This window comes from Schistocerca nitens, chromosome 3 (assembly GCF_023898315.1).
Source record: "Schistocerca nitens isolate TAMUIC-IGC-003100 chromosome 3, iqSchNite1.1, whole genome shotgun sequence".
Taxonomy (NCBI): Eukaryota; Metazoa; Arthropoda; class Insecta; order Orthoptera; family Acrididae; genus Schistocerca; species Schistocerca nitens.
Window position 1 is genome coordinate 590218357 of NC_064616.1, and position 19998 is coordinate 590238354.

Consider the following 19998-nt stretch of genomic DNA (forward strand, 5'->3'; position numbering starts at 1 on the left):
ATTATTTGTTCATATTGTAGCATGTTTTTCATTAATATAAGTTGTATTTTCTGTAGTCCGGATGCAAAATTAAAAATAAAATGACTTAAATGTTATTTTATCACAGTATTTATTTCCTGTATTGACTGTTGTAAAATATTCTTCACAAATGTGTATATAGTGCACCAACAATTATTTGCGGCCTTTTAAATGCGCCCAAAGCTCAAAAAGTTTGAAAAGCACTGTACTGAATAGGAAAAAGAATCCTGTAATGTTTGAATACCCCATTAGTTGTGTAGCGCTTGACACAGTCACGTCGATTAAATATTTGGGCGTAACATTGCAGGGCGATATGAAGTGGGACAAGCATGTAATGGCAGTTGTGGGGAAGGCGGATAGTCGTCTTCGGTTCATTGGTAGAATTTTGGGAAGATGTGGTTCGTCTGTAAAGGAGACCGCTTATAAAACACTAATACGACCTATTTTTGAGTACTGCTCGAGCGTTTGGGATCCCTATCAGGTCGGATTGAGGGAGGACACAGAAGCAAATCAGAGGTGGGCTGCTAGATTTGTTACTGGTAGGTTTGATATGTGAGTGTCACAGAAATGCTTCAGGAACTCGGGTGGGAGTCTCTAGAGGAAAGGAGGCGTTCTTTTCGTGAATCGCTACTGAGGAAATTTAGAGAACCAGCATTTGAGGCTGACTGCAGTACAATTTTACTGCCGCCAACGTACATTTCGCAAAAAGACCACAAAGATAAGATAAGAGAGATTAGGGCTCGTACAGAGGCATATAGGCAGTCATTTTTCCCTCGTTCTGTTTGGGAATGGAACAGGGAGAGAAGATGCTAGTTGTGGTACGAGGTACCGTCCGCCACGCACCGTATGGTGGATTGTGGAGTATGTATGTAGATGTAGATATACTAGAGGTTAATTTTGCCAAGGATACACAGATGATTTACTCATAGTAATACTTGGCAAATTTGCTAGTACCGTTAGAACAATGCACAATGCACATTGTGCGAAACTGGTGCAGGAAAGAGGGTCTAAGGGTCAATCCAACGAAACAGTTGTAGTAGTGTCCACAAGGAAATATATCTAGGGCATGTTCTGGAATCTCAAGCTTTTTAATGAAACTACACTAGTAGAGTGAGCAGAGAAGTTAAACTATCAAAGACTCCTGACAAAAAGAATGTATGTTACAAGGTGAAAGGAGCTCTTATATGCACCAGATGGGTGCCATGGCCACAGTGTTCTAGGTGGAAGTATCTGCTATAAGTGTATGCACACAGGAAAATATGTGTAGGTGCTGCAACCATTATGCCATGTACAGTCATTTAGTCAGTCAAATGGCTCTGAAATCTCTGCCAGACCCTGTAACAAGATCAAAGATCATTGCAGAATGACTCTTGAGGCTAGGGGAAAGCGACAGGGTAAACCTGCTATGATTCCCTGGCACTCAAGAATTAGTGGCAATGAACAAGCTGAAAGGCTGGCCAGGACAGGCGCTATGATTCCATTTGTTGGACTGTAACCTGTTAACTAAGGCAACGGTAAAATCAAAACTATGTAGCTGGATCAGAATGCAGCACCTAGAGTACTGCACTAAGATATAAAAACAAAAACATGGCAAACTAATGATGCCAAAGCCATGTTCCAAGAGAAGTTCTGTAATCATGGGTTTGAACAGGAGACAAATTAAACTGACGGAAGGAATAATAACTGACCATAGAAACTTTAAGAAATGCCTACACACAATGGGTATAGAGGAAGAAATCCCTAAGTGTCAACTACGCAGTGAGGGAGATGAAACTGCAACCACACTTGATCTTCCAACGTGAAGCATCGGAGATCCAAAGGCACAGAATATTAGGTAATTAATTCCTTAAGAAACTGTGTCCAATAAAGAACTAGTAAATGGTCTCCTGCTACTCATTAAGTGTACTGGATGGCTTTACTAGACTCACAGGAAGAGAAACCGTGCAATAAGCTGAGTTTTGGCTACGGCCACTATTGTTTTGTCTTCCTACACAAATCAATCAGCCAGCCAACCAATGCTAACAAACAATGAGCCACATAGCAATTCCTTATTTGAAGTGGAGGTGTAAGCCAAGTGGAGGTTTGGTTACTTTTAATCACACTGTAATATGATGCATTTATGCAATGTTGACACATCAGCCACATTTTCCAAATGATTCCACACATCGTCTTTGTAGTCTTGCAACACCACATTGAGTTTCTCCCTAATATTATGCACCAAACATTAAACGCCTCTCTCCTGGCTTACATGGCATCCAGTGATAATAGATATATACTGATAACAATGGTAATTTTGTTTTTACACATTATTGTTATTCAGTCTGTCTACACTACCTAAAAAGTATGTTTATTACTTCTTGTGTATCTCAACAACTCTTGTACCTAATAAATAAAAGTTTAAATTCTTATTTCAGATACTAGAGCACTGCAGCCATGTAGCAAATCTATGTGAACAGCACTCGTCTACATCACTCGCCATGCACACGCATGCGGCACTACGCAACTGGCAGTTCACTACCTATCACGTGGCCTTCACTCAAGGTGCATTTAGTATTAGAATTTATTTTTATCTGTCAATTTCCCACATTTCCTATGAAGATGGTGTGCAACGTATATCTAATATTCACCAAGTGTTACCACAGTATAACAAAAATTAAAGTGATAATCGAATATTGAATGTTATTGAAGGTCGTTGTTTCAGTTGTGGAACTGTATATTTACGTGAAATAACAGCTGATGAATTAATGCTCACTTTCAGACAGCTGCTAAAATTTCACTGTTATCTAGACATATTTTGAAGAGGGCAAATTAAAAATATTTATGTTAGAGTGTGACAACTGACTATAATTATCAACTTTGTTTATAATTAACTAAAAAGTTAAATGTGTAGTGGTGGAAAGAAATGAGTATTATTTGAATACATTTCTGTCTGGATAATTATCTAAATAAGTAGGGCATTCAAACAAATTTATTCGCTAATAAATTAAATAACAAACAACATATAATGCCACCGCATTTGCTTTTTTACTTATACAGAATAATTATTTGTTTTCTTGGCTAAGTAGAGTTTGTGTTTTATATATAACTTATTAATATTTGTTCAGAAATGGACCTTTGTGGCTCAGTGGCTAAAGTTCCATACTACAAAACTTAGGCTTTGGGTTCGATCCCTGGTTGGTCCTGCGATTTCTCTGTTCTCATTGCTTCTTTCACCTATAACAATGACAATAATCTAAAGTTGTACCTTATTTTGAAGTACATGATGAAATATAGATCCTCCTCTGACTGGCTTTATCTGTCAGAAGTGGAAGAAATCACAGGCACACCACCATACCTAGCAAAAGCACTGCAGTACTGAAGCCATTCAAGTTGAGCACTGCCTTACTTGATTTACAGCATAACAAATGAAACAAAAAAATGCTTATAGGCAGACAGCTTTAGCAGTTTGGGCTATAATGTGCTAGGCAGTCACAACATTAAGCAGCCAATTTAGTCAGGCAGCTGACGGTCACTCATGACCAACCAGCCACGCAAGATAGACATAAAATATGTTATGCCCCTTTTTTTTCTCATAACAAACTTACTTTACTATAATTATAAAAATAATTTTTCCACATTTTACTTGCTTTATACACTGTGCATTATAAGTTCACTTACACAGATGTTGGAGCACATGGAAAATATAGTGACTCATCTATCTTGAAGCGATCAGTTTTGCATGAACATTTTGTTAGTAAAAATTTATAAATATTGGAGAAAAGCACCATATCAAACAAAGGAGTACCGATGGAGGAGGAGGAAGAGATTACTGTTTAACATCCCATCAATAACAAGGTCATTAGAGACTGAGCACAAGCTCGCATTAGGGAAGGAAGGGGAAGGTAAGCAGCTGCGAAGGGAGTGACATGCATCACTGTTTCTAAAATTTTAATGCGTCCTTATGGAGGAAGGAGTTTAACACACAAATGGCGAACAGAGAATTTATCATCATTCAATGGACACTCAAGATGAATTTGCAATTGTTTGTTTTGTTTTGTTTTGTTTTAGGGTGCAAACCCAACTGGGGTCATACGTGCCCACATCAAAACTACAGAACACGAAGACAGATAGGAGTTAAGAATGGCTAAACATCAATCCCAATTGATGTAAGAGAAGACAGCTAAAAACAGGGATGTGGAGAAAGGGCTACAAAAAACACCACACAAAAATGGAGGTCCAAAACTAAAAATTAAATGGCCGTCACCATATTGCTTTGACAGATAAAAAGTAAAACGCAGTCAACAGCCCATACGTCATTTGCTGAAATGGCCGATAACTCAAGACGGCAAACCCAAGCGGGAACATAAATGGTTAAAAAACGGACATTCCCTCAGGAAGTGGCGAACAGTTAAAACTTGTGCGCAATGTGTACAAAGTGGTGGGGGAGTGCCACTTATCACATGATGATGGCTAAAAAGGCAGTGCCCAATACACAACCTAGTTAAAATGACCTTCTCCCAGCAGGAGGGCCAAGAGGACGTCATCCAAGCCGCTGGGAGAGGCTTAAAAATCCTGAGCTTATTCCCATGAAGGGAGGACCAATGGCGATGCCAAAGGGACACCACCTGCTGACAGACAGCAACACAGAGAGGGAATACAGGAACTAGTGGGCTGAGGTACAAGGACTGCAGCCTTGGCAGCAGCATCAGTAACCTTGTTTCCTGGCAGACAAACATGACCAGGAACCCACATAAACTTAACAGTGACTCCACCAAGAGTGAGCAAGTGACAGTTTTCCTGGACCCGTTGCACTAAGGGATGGGCAGCACACACACTTTGAAGGGTGCTGAGAGTGTCTGAGCAGAGGACACAACTGAAAAGTCTGTGTCACCAGATGTACTCTGTGGCCTGATACAGGCAAAGAGCTCAGCTGTAAATACTGAGCAGTGTGCCGGACACCGATATCTAAAGACGTGGGCTCCAATGACACCTGACACCATGGTCAGTCCGAGAGCCACCAGTGTACACAAATGTACTATCGCAAAATTCTATGCGAAGGTCATGAAACTGAAGGTGATAGAGCGAGGCTCGAATAGTGTCCTTAGGAAGTGAATGAGGGTGGACACAGTAACGAGAATGGCGCACTCGAAATAAACACTGTGCAGTCGTTAGTAAATTGCGAGACTCGAGCCACCGTACCAGCCGGGCATGAATCATACATGCCATCACCTTGCAAACACAGCTGGTGAGAGAGATGGGGTGGTAGCTACAAGGAAGGTTTTTGTCCTTACAAGCCTTATGTATAGATATGACGGTGGCTTCACACCAACATCTGGGAAATACGCCCTCTGCCCTGATGCGATTGTATGTATTAAGCAGAAAGTGCTTGCCTCCAAGAGAAAGGTGCTGCAACATCTGAATGTTGACAGCGTATGGCCCTGGTGCGGAGGATCGGGATGAACAGAGCATGATCTAGCTCCCTTATAGTAAAGTTGGGATTGTAGCACTCACGATTCTGAGAAGATAAGGGTATCACCCAGGCCTTTCTGCTTGTTTCTGATGCAGGAAGGCAGGGCGATAGTGGGAAGAGCTCAAAATTTCTGCAAAATGGCGGCCCAAGGTGTTTGAGATGTGTACTGGCACACTCATTCGCACACCATAGGAGCGTGCAGGCCACACGGATGGGCCACGCCATTACAGGGCTCTAGTGGATACTATTAATTCCATCACCTACATGTTAAGAGATGTTTTATACTTTTGCTTGAACAGCATATCATTAATATCCTCATATTTTACCACTTTTAACTTAACCTAGACTTATTGTTATATATCTCTTTCCCTTACCACATGAAACAGAATTAAACATAACTTCCTTGTGCTCCTCCTACAAAGAAAACAGGTCCCTGAAAGTTTCTTTAAATGCTACTCAATGTGTTTAATCACAAACATCAAGTAAACTGTTCTTTGTCTCCAACCGTTTCCTTCTCCCTAGTCAGTTTCCAGCTGCTGCCTGTGACAAACTAGGACACCTGCAATTACATATTTAGCTTTTTCTGTGGTTTTCATAGTTTAATTCTTAAATGCTGAATGTGTTTTTGCATTTACAATGTTCAATATCACATTTTAATAATTGTATAGTGTAGAATTGCGCAGTCTGTGGCACAGCTGCCTTTTCTTTCAAACTGCCAGCAACACAGCTCAGTGAGGTGTCAGCCTCCATTGGTGACATATCAGGAATGTAGCAAGTTGGATATTTAACTTCCCACGTGTGCTATAATAGTTAATTTTTACATTAGTAGTACTAGGATACATGGGATGTGAAAATGCTGTGTGTGGACGCAAGAGGAGCAGGCCACAGGAGAACACAGTAACATGCATCCCAGGTATGGAGAAGCAACTGAAAGAGTTGAAAATAATTAACTTGCCACATCAGGACGTAATCCCAATTCGGTTTTAGAAAGAGTCTCCTATGGCATTGGCATCGTACTTAGCTTGCATTTATCGCAAATCTATTGTTCAGTGCAAAATCCCGAGTGACTAGAAAAAAAGCTCAGGTGACTCCTGTACCTACAAAGGGTAGAAGAATAAACCCACAAAATTACACAAGAGTATCTTTAACATCAGTTTGCTGCAGAATTCTTGAACATATTCTCAGTTTGAATATAACAAATTTATTTCAGGCAAAAGTGTTTCTTTCCACAAATCAGAACAGATTTGGAATCTTGCGGACCACGGATGAAGGGCTACAGGTCGATTCCAGTTCCCACATTTCTGGATACAGTACCCCACTGCAGACTTAATGACGGTATGAGCATACAGAATAAGCTCCCAGATGTGTGAGTGGGTCAAAGACTTCAGAAGTAAAAGAACCCAGCAAACTGTCCTCAATGTCGAGCATTCATCAGAGACAAGGGTACCATCAGGTGTACCACAGGGACATGTGGTAGAACTGCTCTTGCTCTTTATGTATATAAATGATCTGACAGTTAGGGTAAAAAGCAATCTGCAACTGTCGGCTGACGATGCTGTGGTGCATGAGAAGATTTCACCATTGAGTGACTGTAGGAGGATATGAGACGACAAAATTTCTAGTTAATGCAATAAATGTCAGCTTGTTCTAAATGCAGAAAAATGTAAGTTGATGCAGATGAGTAAGAAAAACAATCAGAATTAGTAGTGTACTCCTTGACAAAGTCAGATCAATTAAATATCCAGGAGTAATGTTGCAAAGCAATATGAAGTGAGAATCCCTGGAAAGAAGATGACATTCTTTTCTCAGAACACTACCGATAAAATGTAGAGAACTAACACTTGAAGCTGACTGCAGAATGATTCTACTGCCGCTAATGTACTTTCTGGATTAGGATCATGAAGATAAGAGAAATTAGGGCTCGTACAGAAGCTTATACGCAGTCATTTTTCTATCACTCTCCTTGCAAGTGGAACAGGAAAGGAAATGACATTCAGTGTTACAAGATACCCTCCACCACACACGCTATGGTGGCTTGTGAATTACGTATGTAGATGTAGGGTAATCTGAAACATATCAAACATTTAATTCTGTTATACAAATCATGAAAACCTACTACATAATAACAAACTGCCCTTTTTTCACATGTCATCATTGTGCTGGCCAATGTACAACCATCATTCTTTTTCAGTGCCTTCTACTATTCTGCAGTTACAGCCCAAATTTTTTCAGAAGATTACAAACAAATGTTTAATTCCTTCTGCTTTTCTTTCATTTGTTCTCAATCCATGAACCTTTCAACCTGCACAATAAAGGAAAGTGGTCAATACATTAACAATCACCCTTTATTCTTATGTTTCACATACTTCCAACTATTCAATATCTTTTCTTTACTATTTTGCAAACATATTTGACTCGTTCAATAATCTTTGGTGTTTCCATTTTAGTTCCATCATACTGACTCTGCTGAAAATAATTTCTTCCTATATTCTTTTTATTGGGAGTTTCATGTATTACAGCCAATAATTAAGTTACAGGTAGAGCATTACAACACTACTGATGAGAAAGGGTATACTTGTGGCAATTCTGATGAAGTCATCAAGACATTTATAGAGAAAACACACTGAACCAAAAATAAGAGCAGAATTTCAACTTAGTTCTTCGCCAATATTTCAATTTCTATCCCTCTATTTGCAGTACAGTATTCTGTACAACAACAAACAGTTTTAATGCTTATGAGATTACAGTTTCTGTGGTACATGTCTGTAACAGCAAACAGCCAAAAATCTGAAGTAATATCATAACCATTACAGATAACAGAATCTAGTAACTACAAAGTACCGCAGTTTAGTTCAACAGGAAAAAAAGGCTGTCAAGAGATGTTTGGAATTCACAGATGGGAACATTGTTCAGATTCCCCCGCACTGGCCCCAATATCTTGGTTCTCATTACGATGTTAACTGAGAACATAAACTAATAAGCCAAAACATTACAACCACTGCCCACCGCAATGTTGGGTGGCAGTTGGTGGAACTGCCGGCACATGAAATGGTAACAAAAGTACGTAAGCAGAGCAGACACAGACGGAGGATCACCCTAGTAAGGATATGGGCTCCAAATGGGGAAATCTACCGAAATAAGCGACTCTGACAGAGAGCAGATCATCATTACACAGGGTCTGTGAGTGAATATCTCGAAAACGGGGAAGTTGGTTGAACGTTCATGTGAGCATATATGGAAAGAGCTAGGCTATGGGAGACATTGTCCTGTGGGTGCATGGCAAATGTGGCAGTAACTGAAGACACACTGACAGCTGGGAAACATCTGCATCCCTTCATGCTCGATGTCTTCCCTGACAACAATGTCGTGTTCCAGCAGTATAATTGTCCATGTCTTGGAGCCAGAACCATCCTACAGTGGTTTGACGAGCGTTATAGTGAACTCATGATGACTCGGCTACCAAATTCGCCTGATGTAAATCCTATTGAACCCATCTGGGTCCTTATCGTGCGCTATTACTGAGTGTGCAAATCAGCGGCCTGTTATTTAAGTGAATTACATGAACTACGCATAGAGTTCTAATGCCACATGGCTCCATAAACCTATCAACTAAACGTCAGCTCCCTTATACACTATGTGATCAAAAGTATCTGGACACCCCCTGGACACCCCCAAAAATATACGTTTTTCATATTAGGTGAGACCTACTGCCAGGTATTCCATATCAGTGACCTCAGTAGTCATTAGACATCGTGAGAGAGCAGAATGGTGCAGTCCGCAGAACTCATGGACTTCGAACGTGGTCAGGTGATTGGGCGTCACTTGCATCATAAGTCTGTACACAAGATTTCCACACTCCTAAACATCCCTAGGTCCACTGTTTCCAACGTGACAGTGAATTGGAAATGTGAAGGGGCACATACAGCACAAAAGCATACAGGCCAACCTCACCTGCTGACTGACAGAGACCGCCGACAGTTGAAGAGGGTCGTTATGTGTAATAGGCAGACATCTATCCAGACTATCACACAGGAATTCCAAACTGCATCACGATCCACTGCAAGTACTATGACAGTTAGTCGGGAGGTGAGAAAACTTAGATTTCATGATTGAGCTGCTGCTCATAAGCCACACATCATACTGGTAAATGCCACATGATTGCCTTGCATGGTGTAAGGAGCATAAACACTGGGCAATTGAACAGTGGAAAAACATTGTGTGGAGTGACGAATCACGGAACACAATGTAGCGAACCAAGGCCAGGATGTGGGTATGGTGAATGCCCAGTAAACATCGTCTGCCAGCATGTGTAGTGCCAACAGTAAAATTCGGAGGCAGTGGTGTTATGGTGTAGTCGGGTTTTTCATGAAGGGGCTTGCACCCCTTATTGTTTTGCGTGACACTATCACAGCACACGCTTACATTGATGTTTAAGCACCTTCTTGCTTCCCTCTGTTGAAGAGCAATTCGGGGATTGCGACTGCATCTTCTACATCTACATCTACATACATACTCCGCAATCCACCATACGGTATGTGGCGGAGAGTACCTCGTACCACAACTAGCATCTTCTCTCCCTGTTTCACTTCCAAACAGAACAAGGGAAAAATGACTGCCTATATGCCTCTGTACGAGCCCTAATCTCTCTTATCTTTGTGGTCTTTCCGCGAAATATATGTTGGCGGCAGTAAAATTGTACTGCAGTCAGTCTCAAATGCAGGTTCTCTAAATTTCCTCAGTAGCGATTCACGAGAGGAATGCCTCCTTTCCTCCTGAAGCACTTCCGTAACACTCGCGTGATGATCAAACCTTCCAGTAACAAATCTAGCAGCCCGCCTCTGAATTGCTTCTACGTCCTCCCTCAATCCAACCTGACAGGGATCCCAAACACTCGAGCAGTACTCAAGAATAGGTCGTATTAGTATTTTATAAGCGGTCTCCTTTACAGATGAACCACATCATCCCAAAATTCTACCAATGAACCAAAGACTACTATCCGCCTTCCCCACAATTGCAATTACATGCTTGTCCTACTTCATGTCACTCTGCAATGTTACGCCCAAATATTTAATCGACGTGACTGTGTCAAGCACTACACTACTAATGTAGTATTCAAACATTACGGGGTTCTTTTTCCTGTTCATCTGCATTAATTTACATTTATCTATATTTAGAGTTAGCTGCCATTCTTTATACCAATCACAAATCCTGTCCAAGTTATCTTGTATCCTCCTACAGTTACTCAACGACGACACTTTCCCGTACACCACAGCATCAACAGCAAACAGCCGCACATTGCCATCCACCCTATCCAAAAGATCAGTTATGTAGATAGAAAACAACAGCAGACCTACCACACTTCCCTGGGGCACTCCAGATGACACCCTCACCTCCAATGAACACTCACCATCAAGGACGATGTACTGGGTTCTATTACTTAAGAAGTCTTTAAGCCACTCACATATTTGGGAACCAATCCCATATGCTCGTACCTTAGTTAGGAGTCTGCAGTGAGGCACCGAGTTAAATGCTTTCCGGAAGTCAAGGAATATGGCATCCGTCTGATGCCCTTCATCCATGGTTCACAAGATATCATGTGAAAAAATGGGTGAGTTGCGTTTCACAGGAGCGATGCTTTCTAAAGCCATGCTAATGCATGGACAGCAACTTCTCTGTCTCAAGGAAATTCATTATATTCGAACTGAGAATATGTTTGAGAATCCTGCAACAAACTGATGTTAAGGATATTGGCCTGAAATTTTGAGGATCCGTCCTTCTACCCTTCTTATATACAGGCATCACCTGCGCTTTTTTCCAGTCACTCGGGACTTTACGTTGGGCAAGAGATTCGCGATAAATGCAAGCTAAGTAAGGAGCCAATGCAGTAGAGTACTCTCTGTAAAACTGAATTGGAATCCCATCAGGACCTGGTGATTTATTTATTTTCAACCCATTCAGCTGCTTCACAACCCCAGGGATGTCTATCACCATGTCCTCCATACGGGAATCTGTATGAGACTCAAACGGCAGTATGTTTGTACGATCTTCTTGCGTGAAAGATTTCTCAAAAGCTAAATTTAAAATTTCAGCTTTCGTTTTGCTGTCTTCCGTTGCCAGGCCAGACTGATCAGTGAGTGACTGGATGGAAGCCTTCTACCCGCTTTCCGATTTTACGTAAGACCAGAATTGCCTTGGGTTTTTAGCCAGATCTTTTGCTAAGGTATGGCAGTGGTAGTGGTTGAATGCTTCACGCATCGCTCTTTTTACAGCAGCATGAATCTCTACTAACTTCTGCCTGTCCTCATTCTCCTGATCTTTCTTGTACTGCGAGTGCAACTGCCTTTGCTTCCTGAGCATTATCTGAATTGCGCTGTTAAATCACGGTGGGTCTTTTCCGTCCGTAACACACTTTTTCGGCACATACTTCTCCAATGCGTGATTCATAATGTGTTTACAATTTGCCCATAATTCTTCCACATCCATCGTACCGGAAGTAAATGAAGTCGATTCATTTACTAAGTGGGATGCTAACAACTGCTTATCTGCTCTTTCTAGTAAGAATACTCTCCTAGCCTTCTTGACAGACTTTTTAACTTTTGTAACCATAGTCGTAATGACAATATCACAATCACTAATCTCCGTCTCAACACTGACACCGTCAATGAGGTCTGGTCTGTTCGTGGTTACCAGATATAAAATATTTCCATTACGTGTTGGCTGTCGATTTAGCTGCTCAAGACAGTTTTCGGATAATGTGTTCAAAAGTAATTCACACGACAGCTTGCCTGTACCACCTGTAATGAATCCATAGACATCCCAGTCTATACTAGGTAGTTTGAAGTTGCTTCAGACTAATATAGCATGATCCGGATACTTCTGCGATACAGAGTGTAGACTCCCTTTGAATGATTCTAGAGCTGTCACGGTGGAACCTGGTGGCCGGTAATAACACCCAACAATTAACTTTATTTCTCCTAGCCCTGCTAAATGTGTCCAGATAACTTCACAATCACACTCTACTTTGACCTCAGTAGACACAATATTTTCGTCAACTGCAATGAAGACACCACCACCTACGGTGTCTAATCTACCTTTCCGATACACGTTCCAACCCTCACTAAAGATTTCAGAACTTCCTATCTCAGGGTTCAGCCAGGTCTCAGTCCCGAGAATAATTTGCGAGCCACACACTTCCAGGAGGGCAGTAAATTCAGGAACTTTATTCCGAACACTCTGAAAATTTACTGCTAATATCTTGATAGCTGAAGTGTCTGTACACTGAGCGCGTCCTGATTTCCCTGCCTGCAAGTTGACTGCTGAGTGTTCATCAGGACACCTCGCACTACAGCCTAGCCTAAAAAAAACCCATGTGCACGTCACAAGTACTCTGCTACCTGAGTAGCTGCTTCCTTTGTGTAGTGCACCACTGACCTATCTAGGGGCATCCTACAATGCCGCACCCAATAGCGCAAGTGTAGAAATGTGCAGCCAAGACCGTCACAGAGTCGACGAAACCTCTGGTTGAGACCCTCCACTTGGCTCCAAACCAAAGGACCCCGGTCCACTCAGGGAACAATGCTGCAAATAGAGAGCTCTGCTTGCACGCCACATGTGAGGCCAGCGGTCTTCACCAAATCTGCCAGCCACCCGTACGAACTGAGGATCGCCTCAGAACCCAAGCGACAGGCATGATTGGTGCCGACGTGAGCAACTACTTGCAGACGACTGCACAGCGTATGCTCGATAGCCGCAGGCAAGGCCGCCTCCACATCTTGGATGAGGCCCCCCGGCAGACAAACCGAGTGCACGTTGGAATTCTTTCCAGCACTGTACGCTATTTCCCTAAGGGGCTCCATCACCCGCCTAACGTTGGGGCTCCCAATAACCAGCAAGCCTTTGCCCCCATGAGCCTGCTCAGGCCCTGCTGAAGGAATGGCCACCTCCCCACTGACAGGATGAACAGGCGAGGCGAGCCGGCCAGCCCCCACATTGACCATCTTTCAACTCGATCAAGCACCTGTTCATAATGCAAGGCCTCTGACAGTGGTTATACAACAATAACATCCCTGTAATGGAGTGGCCTGACCTGAATCCTATAGAACACCTTTGGGACGTTTTGGAACACCGACTTCATGCCAGGTCTCACCAACTGACATCGATACCTCTCCTCAGGGCAGCAGTCTGAAGAATGGGCTGCCATTCCCCAAGAAACCTTCCAGCCCCTCATTGAACTTGTTGCAAGCTGTCATCAAGGCTAAGGGTGGGCCAACACCATATTGGATTCCAGCATTACCAATGGAGGGCACCACGAACTTTTAAGTCAGTTTCATCCAGGTTTCTGGATACTTCTGATCACATAGCGTATCAAAAGACTGACAAACAAGCTATTAAGCTTTTGGCTCGTAAGTGCACATGTACGTAGCCTTACTCTATAAGGAATTTTAATTCTAAATCTTTATATCTTTTCAACTTGTTAATGTACATTCCAATTTCTATGGTCTTCATGATGACCGAGTTCCAGTAATTCACAGAGTGGGGCAGTGGGGCAGAACCCGCATCTGCCCAAATATAATCTTGTGTTTATTCACAAGGCTGTATTTAATCACTCCTTATTTCTCCTAAATTTCTGTACTTGCATGGCACTTTTTTATAGTGCAGCGTTGGAAAATGATTCGAGAAATTCATCATGTAACCACCAACAAATTTACATAGAAAATTACATATACCTATTGCTCTGAATCCATGACTATCCTTCACAAGGCACATCATCTCATTTTCCTAAGGTGAAACTGTATCTAAGATCCATCCTATTTTACTGGTTTGTGCTCCAGAGAATAATTGAATTCTGTACATTGATCCTCTCCTGTTACTCAAGATAGTCTTGTGCATTTTCCAGAGAGCACTAGCTCTCTTAACAAAGCTATGAAAAAGTTCCGTTTGGAGCCAAGATGGTTGTTGTCTGATATGGTGCTGGCTCTGAGAACTGTGAGCATATGACACACAGAGCAAAAACCGTATTATATAATTATCACTTTTTCTACAAAAGGATATACGCAATCTGTCTGCTCCTATGATAATGGCTATCAGACAAATCATATCAGGTCGGCAGTCTCTGGGAAACACAGATGTTCACCTACTCAATCAAAACAAGATATTCAGTATACAGTCATCCTGTGGAGCAACAATCACCAGTAAAATAGAACAAAGCTTGAACAGGTAACTGATGAAAACCTGTTTTTGTCCCCCCCCCCCCCTCATTCCCATTAAAATATGATGGAATTTTCTGAAGGATGGTCACAGACTCAGTTATGGTTATTTAGAATCCATGTGCACACGGTAAAAGTTTTGTGGGGAAATCTATTAAAAGTGTTTCCCAGCATTGCACCAAATTACCAGTCTTGCATCAAGCACACAAATCTGGAAAAATCTGCCTTGGCTGAACATCTCTTTATGAACAGGCACAAGGTTTTATTTGAGCAGACAGATTCAGGGTCACGCATAAAATTACTGGGACTAAGAGATAATGGAAGACTGAAGTTGGAAATACAGAGAATATGCTGCACAGTGTGCATCATGATGTCTACCATATTGCTGCAAGTGACATCAATGGCTTTTGGTGTGATCTCTGGGCACCCAAAGCACATTTACAGACTTCATATTCATGGTTTTCCACCATCTTGGAGAAAGTAGTGTGTCTTTCTGCATGAGGACTGTAGGAAATGGTAAACATCTTAAAATTTTATGCTAATTTGATTAAGAAAGTTAAGTCAGTTTTTCCCCATAATTTAAGCAATCTTGAAGTGCCATAGCAACTAAAATGATTTTCCGTTACTTCTGACAAAACGTCTTTTAGTGGGTCTGTGACTAGGCTTGGCTAATAATAATTTTGTTTTGATGAACAACAATTGACTGTAATCATGCCATATTACTAAGCCTTTTCAGTCTCCTGCTCCACTGAAATACACAGAAACTTACCTCTGTCGAATTAGCAGAGTCTCATTAGGCAAAAATGGTAACAAAATTGTATTTCTGCTCAAAGACTCCTTAGCTTTCAAAACGTAACGATTGATGTGAGGCAGTGCCATGCAAACATCAATCAAAACTTCACCAGCCCCCAGCGATCTCAAAATCCATATATTTCTGTCAGTGTAAAAGGCCTGTAACAAAGTATTTAAAATTCAACAGTGAAATTTAAGACGTATCAAAACTTAATGGGTAAATATGTACCTTAAGAAAATTAAACAACATTGTATCTTTATCGCTGCACTAGATATAGGAATCAATGTACTTGGAAACCTCAGTGGTCACCAATATATACTGTGGAAGCAACTAAATGCAGGGCATATAAATGAGGTTTAGGATTACTTAACATCTGTAAGAGCTGGATGCACGGAAGACAAACTGCAAACTAGTCTCTTCCAGATAATGTGCCAAGGCAAGAAGAATGTGTGTCAACCATTTTTTATTTTCAACCTTATCAGTGACCTATCTTTTAACGAGTAAAAAAAAATCCAGATAAGAAAAGTTGGCATAATGAAACTACAAAATTAAAATAATACAAGTAAAAGCACTAATAACAGCACACCCTTCATAAGAACTGAATTCTCTTTGCAGTTCTTAATATTATACAAACCAAATTATTAATTTAAAGCAGGAAACAAATTTAATAAGTGCAAAACCCTGAGGAACATCCCATATTATACTTTCCCAGTTATATGCCAGCTCACTTCCAACATGTGATCATGTCAATGGGAGTTTTGAAGAAATATTAACAAGAACATGATAGAATATTCAGAATTTAATAACACTATTTGGAAATGCTTTCAAGAGGCTGTGAGCAAGTACGATGAAAATTTGCTAAGAGAATGAGCTGAAATCAATATGGAAGAAAAGAGTCCGGCTAAGAGATCTCATTTCACTGAAACTATCTCAACAACCTGTGAGAACATTTTACACATATAAACAGATAAAACAAGGAATGGATAAATGTTAATGGAACATACTTCAACCACCTACATTTTGCTGATGGCATTGCTTCTAGTGCAGATAAGCTTTGACAGCAAATGCAAAAATTTAAAGTTTGAAACTATGTCTGAAAATCAGTTATTAAATGAGAAAAATAATCTAGGCATCTGAAAAGGTACATTTACAAACAGTACGAATTCGTAATTTTGACTTATGACAATGATGCATGGACATTTAATGCAAAAACCTCTCAAAAACTGAATGATGCTCACTAAGCAATGCACAGATGCATGCTGGACTTAATAGGAAAGATAGGAAACTATAGAGATTGAGGAACAGACTAGGACAATATAATTAAGATGAAATGAGGTTTGCGGAACATGTTCCCTGGTAGGCAAATTGATGGTAGATAGACCAAGGGAGATCTCTGCTGAACACCAAGACATAGGAAAAGAAAGAGACAACGATCTTGTACAAGACATGCAGCTGAGTGGCTGTGGAGCTATAATTCCACTGATGCACAGGTTGCATTATTAGCAGGTTACGGTTGGGCAGCCCGTTCACACCTTTAAATGCTGCAGTACGCCGGCAAGTGGCATCTGCAGTTTATTTCATTTAATTTATATGAAAGTGATGATGTTCAGTTACCTAACATGGTTGTCTGACCTTTAATCATAACTCTATGTTGTGGCCCATCAACAAATTTACTGCTGCACCAGGTGAGTCATCCAGTGATAGATATTTAGTACTACCCATGCAAAGCAAGTGCAGGTCACCAGTGAGTACTATAATTTGAAATAGCTTTCATAAATCGGGATAGAAATCTGTATCAATGTGTGATATGTATCATCCCCCCCCCCCCCCCCCCATGAACCATGGACCTTGCCGATGGTGGGAAGGCTTGCGTGCCTCAGCGATACAGATAGCCATACCATAGGTGCAACCACAACAGAGGGGTATCTGTTGAGAGGCCAGACAAACGTGTGGTTCCTGAAGAGGGGCAGCAGACTTTCCAATAGTTGCAGGGGCAACAGTCTGGATGTTTGACTGATCTGGTCTTGGTAACATGAACCAGAACGGCCTTGCTGTGCTGGTACTGCGAACGGCTGAAAGCAAGGGGAAACTACAGCTGTAACTTTTCGCAAGGGCATGCAGTGTTACTGTATGGTTAAATGATGATGGCGTCCTCTTGGGTAAAATATTCCAGAGGTAAAATAGTCCCCCATTCGGATCTCCAGGCGGGGACTACTCAAGAGGACGTCACTATCAGGAGAAAGAAAACTGGCATTCTACGGATTGGAGCGTGGAATGTCAGATCCCTTATTCAGACAGGTAGGTTACAAAATTTAAAAAGGGAAATATATAAGTTAAAGTTAGATATAGTGGGAATTAGCGAAGTTCAGTGGCAGGAGGAACAAGACAATTTTTTTCAGGTAAATACAGGGTTATAAATACAAAATCAAATAGGGGTAATGCAGGAGTAGGTTTAATAATAAATTTAAAAAAATAGGAATGCAGGTAAGCTACTACAAACAGCATAGTGAACGCGTTATTGTGGCCAAGATAGACACGAAGCCCACGCCTACTACAGTAGTACAAGTTTATATGCCAACTAGCTCTGCATATGATGAAGAAATTGATTAAATGTATGATGAGATAAAAGAAATTATTCAGATAGTGAAGGGAGATGAAAATTTAATAGTCATGGGTGACTGGAATTCGACAGTAGGAAAAGGAAGAGAAGGAAACATAGTAGGTGAATATGAATTGGTGGTAAGAAATGAAAGAGGAAGCCGCCTGGTAGAATTCTGCACAGAGCATAACTTAATCATAGCTAACACTTGGTTCAAGAATCATGAAAGAAGGTTGTATACATGGAAGAACCCTGGAGATACTAGAAGGTTTCAGATAGATTATATAATGGTAAGACAGAGATTTAGGGACCAGGTTTTAAATTGTAAGACATTTCCAGGGGCAGATGTGGACTCCGATCACAATCTATTGGTTATGAACTGTAGATTAAAACTGAAGAAAGTGCAAAAAGGTGGAAATTTAAGGTGATGGGACCTGCATAAACTGAATAAACCAGAGGTTGTACAGAGTTTCAGGGAGAGCATAAGGGAACAATTGACAGGAATGGGGGAAAGAAATACAGTAGAAGAAGGGGTAGCTTTGAGGGATGAAGTAGTGAAGGTAGCAGAGGATCAAGTACCGTATTTACTCGAATCTAAGCCGCACTTTTTTTCCGGTTTTTGTAATCCATAAAACCACCTGTGGCTTGGAATCGAGTGCAAAGTAAGCGGAAGTTCTGAAAAATGTTGGCAGGTGCCGCCACAACTAACTTCTGTCTTGAATATGTGTAGCGCTACGCAGGCATGTTTTGCAGACACAAAGATAAATACTGGTGCCAAAACCTCTGCATCAGTAAATAGAATAAAATAAAATAAAAAAAAAAAAGTAGACGAGCTTTTTTCTCCACCTCGAGTTTCGACCACTGCATTTTCATACATTATCCAACGAAGTAAATACAAATTCCGTATTTTTCATCTTCGAATGTAGCAGCATTTCAATGTACTACGAAAATCCGACTGGCAAGACTGTTTGGGATGTTTGTCAATATGGCCAACTCTGCGTTCTGAAATTTTTCCTACCTGTGAGAACAGATGGTTCTAATAGGTACTTTTATGAATTGTGAATCACATGGAGTATTCTCTTCACGATAAGAATAATACGAATATAAACATTTTACCATGTATTCTTTCGTGTTGCTGCTATATCATTTAAATCCTGTCTGCCTAATAAACTACGAAACTAGAGCGAGACAACAGTAAACATGGAAGAATATACATATCATGTCATATTTATATTCGTATTATTCTTATTCCTAATAGCGATAGAGTCAGAAATGTAGCACGGCAATTGACTAGATTTTTAAATCTAAGATGACTCTAATTTCTATGCAGAATGTAATGTCCTAAAGAGGAGTCTGCATAGATTTTCAAACGGAGAAAAATTTTCGCTAAACTCTCGTTCACAACATCTTCTACCATACGCAGTCTATTATTTGGTTATTGTTGATCATTATCAAAGAAAGCATCAGTGTAAGTAACAAAAAATAGCAGTCTCTTGCCATTGTTTAGCTAATGAGACAATTCTCCTCTTTTTTTTTTTTTTTTTTTTTTTTTTTTTTTTTTTTTTTTTTTTTTTTTTTTTTTTTTTTAAACCTGTGAGCGGCGGTAGCGCGCACAAAAGCAAGCCATGCCGCGAGCGGCGACAGGCCTTAAACACTCATTATCAGAATGCGACAAACAATGCATGACACAGCACAGTAATGCATTTTCAGCTTTGAGTGACGTAAACATCTAAAACAAATAGAACGGCACTTATCAGATCAAAGAAAAATAAGCAATCAATTCAAACCAGGCGAAGCACGTGTAAAAAAAAAGGGTACCCATATAAACACGGACGGAGCGCCTGACGCATAGCAACGGCTACCTGTTAAAGCTTAACTGCTAAGCTTACGACTCGAACCAAACTACTGCAGCTGTATCGTCATTCACTCGACC

The 19998-nt window shown here is 40.8% G+C and overlaps 1 protein-coding gene across 1 annotated transcript in view; it reads right to left on the reverse strand.

Annotated features, from left to right (window-relative positions):
• Positions 1–19998, reverse strand: part of LOC126248505 (protein purity of essence) — a 446891-nt gene that overhangs the window by 363453 nt on the left and 63440 nt on the right. Inside the window, 1 exon segment of the mRNA XM_049949542.1 lies at positions 15443–15624. Coding sequence (XP_049805499.1) covers positions 15443–15624 — 182 coding nt within the window.